This window comes from Danio aesculapii, chromosome 6 (assembly GCF_903798145.1).
Source record: "Danio aesculapii chromosome 6, fDanAes4.1, whole genome shotgun sequence".
Taxonomy (NCBI): Eukaryota; Metazoa; Chordata; class Actinopteri; order Cypriniformes; family Danionidae; genus Danio; species Danio aesculapii.
The window spans coordinates 29,207,176-29,222,329 of record NC_079440.1 but is presented as its reverse complement, the minus strand read 5'-3'; the positions used below and the strand labels follow the sequence as shown (position 1 = coordinate 29,222,329).

Genomic DNA, 15,154 nt, shown 5'->3' with positions numbered 1-15,154 from the left:
CATGTTAGTTAACGGTAGTTAATGAAAATACAGTTGTTCATTGTTAGTTCTTGTTAACTCACGGTGCATTAACTAATGTTAACAAGCATGGACTTGGATGTTAATAATGCATTAGTGAATGTTCAGTTATGATTAATAAATGCTGTACAAGTGTTGTTCATGATTAGTTCATGTTAGTACATGCATTAACTAATGAACCTTAATGTAAAGTGTTACCCTATTGTCATTCAGTGTAATATAGATATTTATGTAGAAATAAAACAACATACGTTTTTAGACCTGTGCTCAGGAAATGTAACAATTTAATAGGATGACTTATTCTTTTTTTGTTTTAATTATTAAAAACAAATAAAAATTAAGATCTAAAATGTAAATCTGTTAGTATTTTGGGGCTGCACTGTGATCCTTAAATCTTGTTGAATGTTGTTTTATATGCCAGACAATATTTTAGTATTCATTTAGTTGTTCAAGCGTAAAACGAGATGAAAGACCATTGTAACCACTAGCGCCTTCAGTAGCAACAGGCTAGCGCAGAAATTCCATTGAAAATACTGGGGTTAAATAAACTATCATATTTTAAAGAAATGGCGGGGGGAAATGGAATTTTCATATGGAAATGCATATTTAAACCATGCTTGACAGAAATTAGTTCTGCTTAGATATATATATATATATATATATATAATTAAGAATACGATAAATAATTTTCAACAAAACAACAAAAACTAAACTATATTGCATATGTTGTTGTGCTTAAAAGCCCATTTTCATCTGACCCATATATGTAGGCTTTTTCTCGAAAGTGTGAGGAATATTTGATAAAGGAAATGCATAATATTCAAAGATTATCTTCCAGACTTTCATGCTTTGATTAGGCATTGAAAATGAAGAGCATAATGTAAGAGTCTGACATCTAGACTTACCCCATCCTCTCTCCCTCTCTGTGCTTCAGATTAAAGGCCGTGAAATCTATGAGATTTTGGTGAAAATCAAAGAGTCTTTGGAACTCATGCAGTTCCTCCCTCAGCAGACTATTGAGTCATACAGACAGCAGCAGCAGAACCTACTGCAGAAACAGTGAGTACATTACATTTGCGAGAAAAAGAAATCCCCAGTAATTATGAGTGATTTTCAATTGAAGATTATTTTAAAACAAATAATATGGGGAATATGTTTTCATCATTTGACTAGCAAAAACCAAGCTAGCAAGGTCCACCCACAAACTGATTTTTGCGTTTAACATGACATAAGCTTACTTGCTTGCTTTTAACGCTTGTGGATTTGATTGTGATTGTGCTTGCGATTGCTCATTTGACTGGCCATGACTGACCTGACTTTGTCAGCACTGGAATTTAACATGGCAGTTTAATTCTCTCACACTGTTGATACGGTATTAATAAAAGACAAGCTTATATTGCACGTTTAAAGGTCAACATTATCCATTTTTCTTTCATGCCAAAAATCATTAGAATAGAAAGTAAAGATCATGTTGAAGATATTTAATAAATTTCCTTCTGTAAAGATATCAAAACTCAATTTTGTTTAGTTATGTGCATTGCTAAGAACTTCCTTTTGGCAAATTTAAAGGTGATTTTCTAAGGATTTAGACTTTTTTGAAGCCTCCGTTTTCAGATGTTCACATAATTGTATATCAGCCAAATATTATCCTATCCTAAGAAAACATACATCATTGGAAAGCTTTTATATTTATGAATCTAATCAATTAAAATGCACTTTTGACTGGTTTTGTGGATTCACGTATAATCTGAATCAATAATTCACGTGGCTGCTGCGTATGAGTTTGGATTGCATCCTGCATGTGATTTATGTTGTGCATCGCTGATAATGATGTTGTTAAAGGAAAAGCTGTAATCAACCCAGCACACAATATTAACATTGTTTTGCATTTTGGTTGGTTTCTTATTGAAGGTGAACCTTGCTGAGATGGTGCTACGATTTATTCTTATTTTATTTACTTGATGATGTGCAGATCACCTCAGAGCTGCATATGAGCCAACCAAGTTCAAACACCCCAGGCAAATTGTTATTGGTTTTCATGTTAAATGCAAATTTAGACTCCTGGCATACTTTAGCCTTTAGGATCTGCTGTACTAGTGCTGAACAGAGGGGGAGGGAGAGACCTGAAAACTTCAGTCAAATTCTAACTGAGCCTTGTCACAATTCAGTAATGAATAGCGTTTTCTCATGAAGCAACCAAGTAATGTGATGTATATGCTAAAGGTGCAGAACTTTCAACCTGAGTGCTTTTCTTCATGTACATTTTCCTAAAATGGCTTCAACCATTCACACCCAATTGAGCTGTTTAGTCATGATGTCAGTTTTTAGGTCAACTGGATTCAGCATGGATTCCCAAGGAATCTTCTTAAGGGTTTTATAGAATAACAGGCATAATATGCTTTAAAAGCATAATGCATATGGTTTTTTTTGTAAAAATATCCAAAAACTACTAGAACAGTGCTATATATATTTTTTTTTTGCTGATTTTTAATATCTTACATTTTCATAAAATTATCTGAAGAATATTATAATCCATAGAATGAAGCAATTTTAACTAGTGGCAAGGACCATATCCTGTGACACCATGCTAACGATGTCATACACTTTCGATTACTGGTTTATTTTTTATAGAAAATGGAAACATCAAAGACGCATTAAAAGGTTGTTTTTAAAAGAGGAGCATTATAACAGAAACTTCAAATGTATTGAAACAGTTCTGTTTCTTTCTCACTTGATCGCAACTGGAAGAACCGGAAACGGTTGACTGTGCCATAATAAAAGCTCTGCTGCTTTTGTGGCATGTTGTGCTCGTCTCTTATCAGCAGTTGCTTCAGTGGTCTCATTTCGCTTCCATGACTTTCAGCCTTACTCTGCTTTATACTAAAATAATACTTCACTTTGAATACTTTAGTTCATCCATGAACAGGATTTGCAGGAGGTAATAAAGACAACAACTTTGTTTGTTCTGAATATGTGCCCTCTACTGGCAAAAAACATGCATGTAAGCAGGTTGCAAAGTTGAATACAGTATGCTGTCTCTCAAAGTATAATTGATTTGAAGGCAGGCAAGAACACAACAAATGCATGTATGGAAAATAAAACGATGAATCACAATACTATCACTTAATGACGGTTACAAAGATTTGGACCTGCGCGGCCAAATATTAGCATCTTGCAAAATAAGTAGTAATATATTTTTACTGTGGCGGTTCATTCCGCTGTGGCGACCCCAGAATAATAAAGGGACTAAGCCAAAAAGAAAATGAATGAATGAATTAATGAATATTTTTACTGTCTAAATCTGTTATGTGGGGTGTCATGATAGCGCAGTGGCGGTTGGCGGTTCATTCCGCTGTGGCAACCCCAGAATAATAAAGGGACTAAGCCGAAAAGAAAATGAATGAATGATTGAATCTATTATCTTTAAAATGCGGTGAGAAAAATTTAGGCTGCTTGGGAATTAATTAAAAATGTATTGAAATGTGTAATAATAATTTGTAACATTTGTATGTAGCAATAATTATGAATTTTACTGTACATTTTCCCCATAACATTTTCTTAATGTGATAAACAAATAAAATTATGATGCTCTCTTTTTTTGGAAAATAAATATGATTTTTTATGCAAAATGTTTGCTTTACATAATTGCCTTTTGTAATGGCCCTTTTTTACATTCAGAACATGTTCATCCTGAACAATTCTTTAATGAAAATAAATGATTTTTAAGATGACAGTACTTAATAATTGAGAGATTTCAATTATTAAACAAAAAACATGGAAACTCAAATTCTGATTAAAATATAAAGATGTAAATGGACAGCAGAAGAAACAGGAAAATATGTTTAAAATCAGAATCAGATCATGACCCCCAGAATTTGATCAGATCATAAAGTCCCTAAAGATTCCCACTCCTAGTTCTCACACATATTCGAGAATTGAAATATCAGATATTTCACAATACAATGAAGACGTTTGTCAATATTTGCAAAAAATTTTGGGAAAAAAACACTATATATAGATAAATTGTTGCAGCTGTGTCCCATGATAAACTAAATAATGGTCACATTACAAAACTTACAGAGGGGTGTCAGCAGGAGTATTTAGATCATGCATGGGAAAGGGTTAAATTTTTCAATTATACTGTAGGTGTGCTTTAGCCCGTTCGCTAAGTGCACATGATTATCTATTTGCTGTCTTCAGTAGTTTGTTGTTGTTCTTGTTCCATCTCATCTGTTTCTAATCATGCTGGTGCAACACTGTACGCAATGTTGATGTCTTGTGGACAAACAAATGACTGCAAGAAAAAAGTGTCAAGACACATCTGCAGTCTGCGTGCACATTACTGTTCTCATGTGCATAAAAAATATTTTAGATTGTTTTAAATCTTAAAATAAAATCTTAAAAAGTTTTATTTTTATTTTAATAATACATATTTTCCACAATTATTGTAGTTATGCCATCCTTCCGTAATCTTAACCACAGACCAAATAACTCTTTAGCATTCCAGCGTTCTGCCCATATAACGCTGAACCATTAGTTACAGGAATCCAGATATGCTAAGAAGTGTAAGCAACACTGCTATTCTGAAAACCTAAAGATATTCCCAAGGGAATCCATGATTAGAAAATTCTCATTTCTACTAGAGGCAATAAACTACTCAGACAGCTCTGTTTAGTGTGAGAAAAGGTGACAAGAGAGCTTTGGGATTTCAGGGATCATTTGACTTCATGCTTTGGTCTGAGCTTAATGACTAGGTAAGAATGACCAAGTATCCATTATCTTTAAAACTGTCCCTTCGTAGGACAAAGATGAAACAACACAGGCTGTGAAATGTGCATTTGACTGTAATACGAGAACCTACTTAAAACAGTCTGTTAATTGTATTTAAGACGTCTCTGTTAATATTTCTTTTTTGTGTGTGTGTGAAGAATTTAGTTTCCAGGCATAAATGTGGTTTGATCATTTTCATGCTTTGTTTGCATGCTGCTGCTGCTGCTGCTTCATTCATAAATCTATTTGCTTTCTCCTTTTTCCCCCTCATTCTTCTTAAATAAAGTTTCTTGTGTCATAGTGGGTTGGTTGTTGTATTTTGTTGGTTTGCTTGTAGTTTTTTCTCACTGTTCCTTCTTTTTTTATTTTTGGTTTAATGTTTTCAGTTTCAATTTACTGCCACCTTGTGGAGAGATTGTGCACATGCTAAAATACAGGGGAAAATGCACCATATTTAGTAACTATCAGATGTTATGTCATATGTATTTAGCTTAGGTTTGAATGACATCATGCAATTTTATTCAAATGAAGATTGAAAGATTTATAAATAAATACATTTGGAACATCCCTGTTTTGATTACCTGCTTATCACCATGTTCCCATTCAAAGATGTGAATTAAACTTGTGCGCTAATATAAACTGGAATATTTGCGAATACAGCACTTTTCCATCCAATGAGTCCAATGAGAGCAAAATCATCACTACAACATGGCGCATTTCAAGCAAGCCATGCTATATTCCAAAATGTCCATAACATTAGATGGATGGAGACATTTTACTTCAGAATACAGTCTGATATCTTGCTAATATGAAGAGTTCAGATGCAAAAACCTCTAAGTGCCGTCTGAAATTTTCGTATAATATTAGCATTTTTCTCAGACTCCTTTGTCTTGATTCAGTCATTTCACTTTTATGGCAAAGAATAGGTTATTTTCATCCATTTTAACATGAAATAACTGAACATAAACATAAGAGGCTGAGAAAAATGCTCATTGTAGAAGAAAATTCTGGATGGCACTTGCATCTGAACTCTTGATATTATGCAATCTTGCCATTGGTGTCAACCTTCATTTCTTTCCCTCCTCTCTCCTGAAGTCTGCATGCTTTTTCACATCTCTCTCTTTCTCACTGTCTGTCTTTGGCTCTTTTCTGCAGTCTGTTAAGGGCCCGTTTGCGCTCTGAGCTTCTGGAGCCAATAGGTGAGCAGAAGAGGTGCTTCAGTGCTTCCTGAATGCAGGAATCGCATTCCTCCTCCTCCTCCTTCAGAGCTTCCCTCGCTCCTCTCTCTCCATCTCTCCTTCATCTCATCCTCTAACCCTCCAGGGGCTCCCTCTGCTTCTCCAAATGTCACCTGTGGTAATGCCTAGACTTTTACATGCCACAAATAGGTTGAATGCAGGATATTCTTTTACCACCTGAACACCTCATTTGAAAATGTGAGCTGTCACGTGAAGTTATTTCAGATTTTTGTTTTGCATGATTTTTGTCCCTCCAAAAGTGTATTTTCTCAACAGTGGCGCTCATTGGAAAATAACCCGTTTTTGTGTTAAATTTGCTTATACACTCAGATTTAGATATCATTAATATTGTTGTTTCAAAATGTCAGGCATCAGAAGTTTTGTAAAACTTTTTTCAGGGTTTCTTAAAGAGCCCTTGTGACCGAGGTGACTTTCACCTCAGTGTCTATGATAATCTGCTGGTATTGCACAGAACTCCATTGCACATAAACAGTATAGCGACTTCTCAGCTGACCACCTTATTTATCTCTTTTTTCCGTCTTTTGTTTCTTCTTTCTAAACAATCCTGAATGTCAAAACTGACCAGGAACCAAGCACACACCTTTTTTATGGGACTCATTTTGTTTTTCTTTAAGATCTTGTTGATGGTTCATCTTAAATAGCTTCTTTCTTTTCATTTCCGTTGCCTCTGTCTTTGTTTTATTATTGGAGCTGGACTCATGAGTTGTGTATAAAAGTGGGGGGATAGACTTTATTGATGAATTTTAATGATGCTGGACATGTTTTATAAAGTGCACTGCTGGGCAGTTTGTTTCTGTTTTATTTGTGCATTTTCTTAAAGATGTAATTTCTGCAATGTAAAGAGAAACGTGAACAAGTGCTATAGTGTTGTTGACAGATTCTTTTGTTTCCTATGAAGTTAAAGGTTGTTTAATGTATTCTCGATGGCTCATGCACTTTTGTCAGTTACTACTATTCAATAAATGAATCTCTGCTTTTGTGTTCTTAACCTTACTCTTCCTCTTTATTCTCTTTTCTTCTTCTTTCTTCTTTTTCCTTCAGTTGTCAGGGCCTTTCAATCAGAGCTTTTGAAAAAAAAAGTCAATGTACTGCAACGCCTAGAATTTGTATTATTCAGTATGTGAACAAAGAATCATTTAAAGGAACAGTGTGCTCAGAATGCTCACCTTATCCTCATATCGCTCCAAATCAGATTTTGTTCTGTGGAACCAGCCTGATCTCACGAGAAAACGTAAGTATTTTACGTTTTGACAGTTTAGTGGCTAATTCGTACGAATTCGTACGAGTTCAGTCGTACGAAATGGTACGATTTTAAAAAGGAGGCGTGGCACCTAACCCCGCCCCTAAACCCAACCGTCATTGGAGGATGAGCAAATCGTACTAAATTGTACGAATTAGATCGTATGAATTCGTACGAATTAGCCACTAATAAAAAGTTACGAATTGCCGTGAGATTGTGTTGGTGGAACCAATGATATTTTAAAGAACGTAACCACAACATTTTTGACTTCTATTGTAAGCGCAAAAGAAGACACGAAATAAATTCTTTTTGTTTGACTGATGAAATCACGATGACAGGATGTGCATTCTGAATGAACAATACCATTAAGTCATAACATTTCACAAATAGCTTGTGTAAATATTTTAGTGAATCTACTAATGATTCCAACGATATAATTCCTCTTTGTCCATGCTATTTTTTTAATATTTAGACTTGGGCTATATTTAACTATTTATTTATCATGTGAGTTTGTTATTTTTTTTTCCATGTGATCTTTGACCCAAATACAACTACATTGAAAAAGGTGTTGCATGCAAAACTGTTGCAAACTATTTATTTGTGTTGAATTTAAACAAACAAGTTCAATTTAATAATGTTCAACTTAATTTGTTTGTTTAAATTCAGCCCAAATAAATTGTTTACAACCACTTAATGTAAAAAAAATTAGTAAATCCAAGGAATCATCTTTGAATAATTTTTTTCAGTGTATTCTGGGAATTGCAGAACTCAGTTTAGACTTTCCACATAATATTCAAAGCATTTAATGAATGAATCTAATATCAGGGTAGCACAATTGGGACGTGGATCACAAAACCAATCACAAGTGTCTTTTTTTATTTTGATTTGTGAGCTGAATAAGAAAGCTTTCCATTGATGTATGCTTTGTTAGATATAGGACAGTTGGTCTAGATCAGGGATGGGCAAACTCGATCCTGGAGGGCCGGTGTCCCTGCATAGTTTTGCTCCAACCCTAATCAAACACACCTGCTTGTAGCTTTCTAGTGATCTTAAAGACACTAATTAGGGTGTTCAGGTGTGTTTGACTAGTGTTGGAGCAAAACTCTGCAGGGACACCGGCCCTCGAGGATCAAGTTTGCCCATGCCTGGTCTAGATGCAACTATAAGAAAATCTAAAATCTGAGGCCTCAAAAAAAAAAAAGAGGGAGAAAATCCCCTGTAAAGTTGTCTAAACGAAGGGCTTAGCAATATACAATAATAATCCAAAAATGTATTTTGATATATTTACAGAATACAGAGAAAATCTTTGTGGAGCACACTCTTTACTTAATATTCTAATGACTTTTGGCATAAAACAAAAAATCCATCATTTTGACCCGTTTTTTTAGTCCAGGGTCACAATTTTCTGTCAAACCTACACGAAGACCCTTGGCATTAGAACTGGAGAGTTTCAGTTTAAGGCAAGCTTCCGTTGGCAGTATGAGAACGCGTGTGGTTATCTTTCCCTCAGGAGCTCTCTGCCACCCCAGCCTGCATTCGGCTCCAGCTCGCCCACCCTCGGCAAGAACAAACTACCCTCCGTCAGTCAACTCATCAACCCCCAACAGCGCAACACTCTCACCCCATCCGGCATGCCTGGAGGACTCACTGACAGTAAGAGCTCGCTCCTTAATCATTCAATTAGTAGATGTGCACAATCTCTCCACCAACGCACCACAATGTCCAAAGATCTTCTAAACGAAGAGGTTTCTGGTGTCCACGTTTTGATGGAGACCCCTCACTCCATCCATTTTACGTCTGGGCTTGAGGAATTCTCATTTGTCAATGTCGCTCTGACAGACAGTTTTGAACCAGATCTTTGTGGGAAAATTCACCTTCGCACACTTGTGCTATCAAAATGTACTGGGATATGACAAATACTCTATCTCCAGTGTGAAATGTGCCTCAGGTTCCTTGTTCTTCTGAAATCTCCTCACCCGTATTTAGGGCCCTCGGGTGTTTGTTGATTCAGTTGTTATCAGTGAGGAATGGGTTGGGGACAAGGAAATAGTGCATGCTTTTTATTGATAACACTTTACAATAAGGTTCATCACTGCCCGCAATTAAAGCATTTGGAATGAATCAGCAGCTAAAATGATAAAGGATCATTTGACATTCAAACTGAATAATAACTTCAGTTTTTACTCACAAAAACTTTAGATTTACATTTTAAATGTAATGTAATGTGTTTTTATTTATTGCCATGTCAGCAACCAAGCCTATTTTCATAACAAGAACATTTCAATAATAAATAAACAATTAGGAACAACAAACAAATGAATACACTAATTAAATAAGAATTTACATTTTAAAATATGTGAACCTGCTGCCACAAAACCAATCAAAAGTGTCAGTTTTACAAAACCGATTTTTACATCACCTTCAATAAAGGCCATTTCTACTGGTGTGTGGTTTGTGAGGATATTTAGCCGGGATGCAACTATTACTGTGCATTCACACCGAAAGCGGTGAGAGCGTCAAAAATCGCTACATTGATCTCATATTTAAAGGGGCCGTTGCAGCATATCAGTTACATTCCTGCACTAGCGTGAAAATTTTGCGCACTTCTTATCAAATTCATTTAACAAGGAAAGATCAAGTTGCTTTGCGCCACTTAATTATCCAATGTGTCCATATGTCTGAAATATCCTGAAACAGCAATAATACTGTATTGCATTGTCGCATGAGATTCCCGCTTTTTTAAAGATATATATATATATATAACATTAATGCACATCAGTAACTTATTTATGTATGTTCCTGTAAGAAAACATTGCAAATAACATTAAATCTGGTGACCGCAATAATCAAACCCTTGGGAACAACTGTGGTCAAAACCAAAGTTCACAGGTCTGTGTTCCCTGAACTCACAAGCAGTGGACTTCTTCATTCTGATTGCTTGCTGCCAAACAGCGTAATAGCTCATTACCATAAGGTTAACTTGATTTCAACTCTCCTCGATGCCCACACCGCCGAAGACGCGCAATCAGAGGATTCAAAAGTCCAAATACTGAGAAAATCACCTTGAAAAGCAAATAAAAATGTTGATGTGTTTACAATTGGAAATGCACTAAATATCTTCATGGAACATGATCTTTACTCAATATTGCACTGATAATTAATATTTGACCCCTACAGTGTTGTTGTTTTTTCTTTTTATGTTCAACGTATGGTTTTGTGGTCCACGGTCACATATATTATTAGAAGTTATTTCCTGTTGTAATAATATTTTGCAATATTACTGGTTGACCGTTCAACCAAATGTAAAAAATGTAAAGCAAAAACAAATTTTGAATGATGCAACACTTTGAACTGGATTTGTCAATGTTAATTACTATTTGCTCATTGTGAAGCATTTGAAATGTCCTAAAGTGAAATGAATGAGCAAAGATTATTATGCTGTAAAAGTGTTTTTCATTGTTGGTTCATAATGCATTGAACCACATTGTAAAGTGTTACCGTTTTATTTCCCCTTTTCTGAGGTTTATTACAGTCTCAACCCTTTCCCCTTCCTTCAGTGACCCCTCCTATGATGGGTGGCCCTGTTCCCATGAACACAGACCTGAGCTCCCTGAGCCCCACCAACCCCCTCCAGTCACAGTTACAAATGGTGCCTTCGTCCCACTGCACACCTCCTCCTCCCTACCCGATGGACAACAGCATTTCCAGGTACGCAGTAAGTCTCTCTGGAGTGGTACACAAGTTGATGTCAAACAGCGTTATTGTAATCCTGGTTTAATCTGAAATCTCTTTCATTTGCAGTTTCCTGTTGAGGCTGGGCTGCTCGGCCTGTTTGGACTATTTCACAGCCCAAGGACTGACCAATATCTACCAGATTGAGAACTATAACTTAGAGGTGAGGAATTTGCCTTACTCCTACTGTCTTTTGTATCAGTTCAGATTTCAAAATTGCCAAGAACTGATTACTATAGTATGAACTCACTTATATCAACATATCAAGTTCAGTTAACATGCAATCTTCATTTTTTTTCCCCTAAATCTTGTCTTTAATGGGACAAATGGAAATTTATCTTCACATATCTTCATCTCAAATGGCAAAATATATCTTCACATGCAAATTTGACATGTGGTTCAGGTTGGTCACATGAATTTACATGTGACTTTGTGAGCAGTCAGTGTTTAAAATGTTGCTACATAGGGTTGTCGCGATACCTTTAATTCACGTTACGATACTATACCAGCTGAAGTGTCATGATACCAAGTAGTATTATGATACTGTAATTCATAACTCAAATCTATGAAATAAAGAAAATGTCAGAAATATTATATTGTGTTATAATGGGCCTACTTGAAATCAATACATAATTTCTTTATTATTAAATAAGTATTTGCACATTTGTTTATTTTGTAAATAACTGACCAACAAAAAATACGTTAAAATAAAGATACAAATTATACTGAACAAAATTTGTTACAAAAAGAGCATTTTTCCAACACAATTTGACTCTATGAAGTGGTCATCACAATTCTTTCAATGTTTCCTGTTGTCCTTTGGGTTTTTCATCTATTGTTGTTGTTTTCTTTTTAAGAGATTGTTGCGGTTGTTGTAGCTACTAAATCATATTGACAGGAACAGAAAGGAACTGATTCAGACGGGTGTTCAAAAGAAAACGTGCAATATGTTAGCATAAGCGCATGAATTCTACACAGTTTTGCAACCTTAAAGGGCTCCACAGATCATTCAAATAAAAAGGTCTATTGTTGCACAAACGTGTGAGCATTTTAGTGACTTTTCCACATGCAACATCATGTATTGTAGATAAGCCTTTAATGACGATACTACCGTTTACAAAGTACTGAGGCACCACCAGTATTTTGGAGCCATAGTATCACAATACTATCATAGTACCGGTAAACCGTGCAACACTTTTGCTACATTCACACACAAAACTTGATTAATCTTATTTCGGATGCACTGACATTGCAATTCTGGGTCGAAACTGAAAATTCTGGATTCACTTGGCCAAAAATTCTTTGTTATAACGATTAATTTTATTACATAATATAAATCAATTTTCTAAGACTTTTTACATTTGGTATATACCTCAATTTAACAGTAAAATGCTTTTTTTTTTGTATTATTATTATCTTAAAAGGATTGTCTACCTGGAAATGAAAACTTATCAACCTTCAAATGTTTTTTTTTTACATTAATATATCTCTAAAAATATCACCGAATGATGAAATTTCTAGACTGAATTTATAGGACTAGTCATTTATCATGGGTGTTATTTTTTTTTCTCCATGCGAACTTTTCCCCATATACAACTATTCTGAGAATTAGACTTTCCACATAATATTCAAAGCATTTAATGAATGCATGTAATAACAGGGTAGCACAATTGTGACGTGCATCACAAAACCACAAGTGTTCTTTTATTTTCATTTGTGAGCTGAACAAATAAGCTTCCATTGATGTATACTTTGTTAGGTATAGGACAACATTTGGTCGAGATGCAAAAGTATAAGTAATCTAAAATCTGAGGGTTAAAAAAAAAAACGAATCTGAGAAAATCCCCTTTAAAGTTGTCTAAATGAAGTTCAGTTAAAATTTCAGGTCCAAAATTGCTTATAATCACCTATTATAGACCATTTGAGGAATGTAAACAATACCAACAGCCCCAACATATTTCCTGTTTTACATTTTTAAATTTTTAACGCTTCAGAGAATCCAAAAAGAGCCACATGTTTATAAATAATGTTATGACAGCTGTTGTAACAATATAAATCAATTTTCTAAGACTTTTTACATTTGGTATATACCTAAATTTAACTGTGAAATGCTTTTGTTTAATCCCCCATAAAATTTAGGGATAGTTCACCTGAAAAAATAAATCTTACTAACCCTCAAATTTTTTTTTTTTTACATAAATATATCTCTTAATATATCACTGGATGATGAAATTTATAGCATGTAAAAAAATTGTTGTTCAGACATTGATAGCGATTTAGCTTTTTGTCCACGTCACAGAAGATCAAAGATTTTTGCCTAATTTTAGAACATTTTTGTATTGACTTGGAACTTTTTTATGAATCTGTCTGCTTATCGTTCAATAAGAAAACTGCTAAAACAACTGAACTGCTGAAAAAATATTATCATTATCAATAATTTAATTATGGTGAGAGATTTTTTTGTTTTATATTGTTGTTGAATGTTTTACATACTAAAGCAGGGGTGAGCAAACTCGGCCCTGGAGGGCCGGTGTCCTGCATCGTTTAGCTCCAACTCTAATCAAAAACACCTGAACATGCCAATCAGTGTCTTCAAGATCACTAGAAATCTATAAGCAGGTGTGTTTGATTAGAGTTGGAACTAAACTTTGAAGGACACCGGCCCTTCAGGACCGGGTTTGCCCACCCCTGTACTAAAGTGTGCGTTTGCTTTAACCCAGGCAGATGTGTGTGTGAGACATGAGAGCAGCGGCTGCTGTATTCATGAGCTCTGTGGTCTGTTTATCCACAGGACTTGTCCAGGCTGAAGATCCCCACAGAATTCCAGCACATCATCTGGAAAGGCATCATGGAGTACCGGCAGACCATGGAGTTTTCTCCCCCTCCCCACATCTTGCGCACCTCTAGCGGGACGTCCACTGTCAGCGTGGGCTCCACTGAAGCCCGAGGCGAGCGCGTGATCGACGCCGTGCGCTTCACCCTCCGTCAGACCATCTCCTTCCCTCCGAGGGACGACTGGACCGATTTCTCCTTCGATCTGGCCCCCGATTCTCGCCGCAACAAGCAGCAGCGCATCAAGGAGGAAGGAGAATGAACAGGGTACATGACTGTACACAATATAACGACAGTGCACATTTACTGTACACACACACACACACGCATGCGCTCTGTTTTTATAGAAACACACTTGGTGTTGGTCCAGATCGTTTCACAGGTTTCTTCTGCAAGAGATGATTTCAAAAAAGAAAAGAAAAAAAAAAAAAAGCTGTGAGCTTCATAGTCTAGTTCACTTAAACACGCAGATCAAATGCACTTAAAGTCCTTTTATAGTTTCATTTTGCTTCTGGTGGATTTATCTGGATGTCATTTCAAGACCCTCCGACTTTTTTTTTGACCGCAAGCAGCTCTGGCTGAGGGGAAATGGTGCTTTGTTAAATTGTGTTGTCATTTTTTTCTGTTTCTCGAGACAGAGCACTTAAGAAATGCTGACATGTTTCCACTTGCAGAACACACACTCGACAGCTGGGCTTTTCCTTTGTTTTAAACATGGCCAAAGGTATATTTCTATATGTTACTGTTCTTTGTTTGTTTGTATAAAGCATTTTTCTCTCAGCAGGAGCTTTAGTGTTAAACGTAAGCTTTGTTGTGGCGATCATTCCTTGCGGTTGAACGATGTCATTTTTAGAAACACTTGACTGTCAGTTTTGATTGTATGTATTTCAATTCGCACATGGTTTATATTTTGCAGAAAGTGTTATTCATCCATTTTATGATTGGTGTAAGATGTAGCCTCTATGTAATACTGTACTACACCCTTCTTTGTATCTTTTATGTGAACGCTGAGATTACTATGCAGTAAGTATTGCATTGACTATCATGGACTGCTGTTTACTGGCCTTAAAGTATACAAGTGATCGATGTTGGCCCGTGTGTTCGTACATGTGGCTTCAGTATTTTTTTTTAAACAAATTTCTAATTCACTTGAGTCTCATAAGCGGCAATATTGTACAGTTTTTGTTTTTATTTCACTTTCATTTGCCTACTTGTTTTCCAAACTATATAATAAGGAATTGTTGTAAATACGTTGCAATGTACTTATTTTGATATAAACAAAAATAAAACAAATATCAGTCGG

The 15,154-nt window shown here is 35.6% G+C and overlaps 1 protein-coding gene across 14 annotated transcripts in view; it reads left to right on the top strand.

Annotated features, from left to right (window-relative positions):
• The window catches only part of tp63 (tumor protein p63), a 72,799-nt gene extending 57,645 nt beyond the window's left edge, over positions 1 to 15,154 (top strand). For 4 of the 14 annotated variants that reach the window (XM_056459906.1, XM_056459907.1, XM_056459912.1 and 1 more), the window contains 5 exons: positions 953 to 1,077; positions 8,798 to 8,940; positions 10,809 to 10,995; positions 11,089 to 11,182; positions 13,811 to 15,154. In XM_056459906.1, coding sequence (XP_056315881.1) covers positions 953 to 1,077; positions 8,798 to 8,940; positions 10,809 to 10,995; positions 11,089 to 11,182; positions 13,811 to 14,113 — 852 coding nt within the window. In that variant the 3' untranslated portion in view covers positions 14,114 to 15,154. Of the gene's footprint in view, positions 1 to 952; positions 1,078 to 5,943; positions 7,011 to 8,797; positions 8,941 to 10,808; positions 10,996 to 11,088; positions 11,183 to 13,810 lie in introns of those variants that run through there. The other 10 variants (XM_056459908.1, XM_056459909.1, XM_056459915.1 and 7 more) reach the window with 7 other exon arrangements.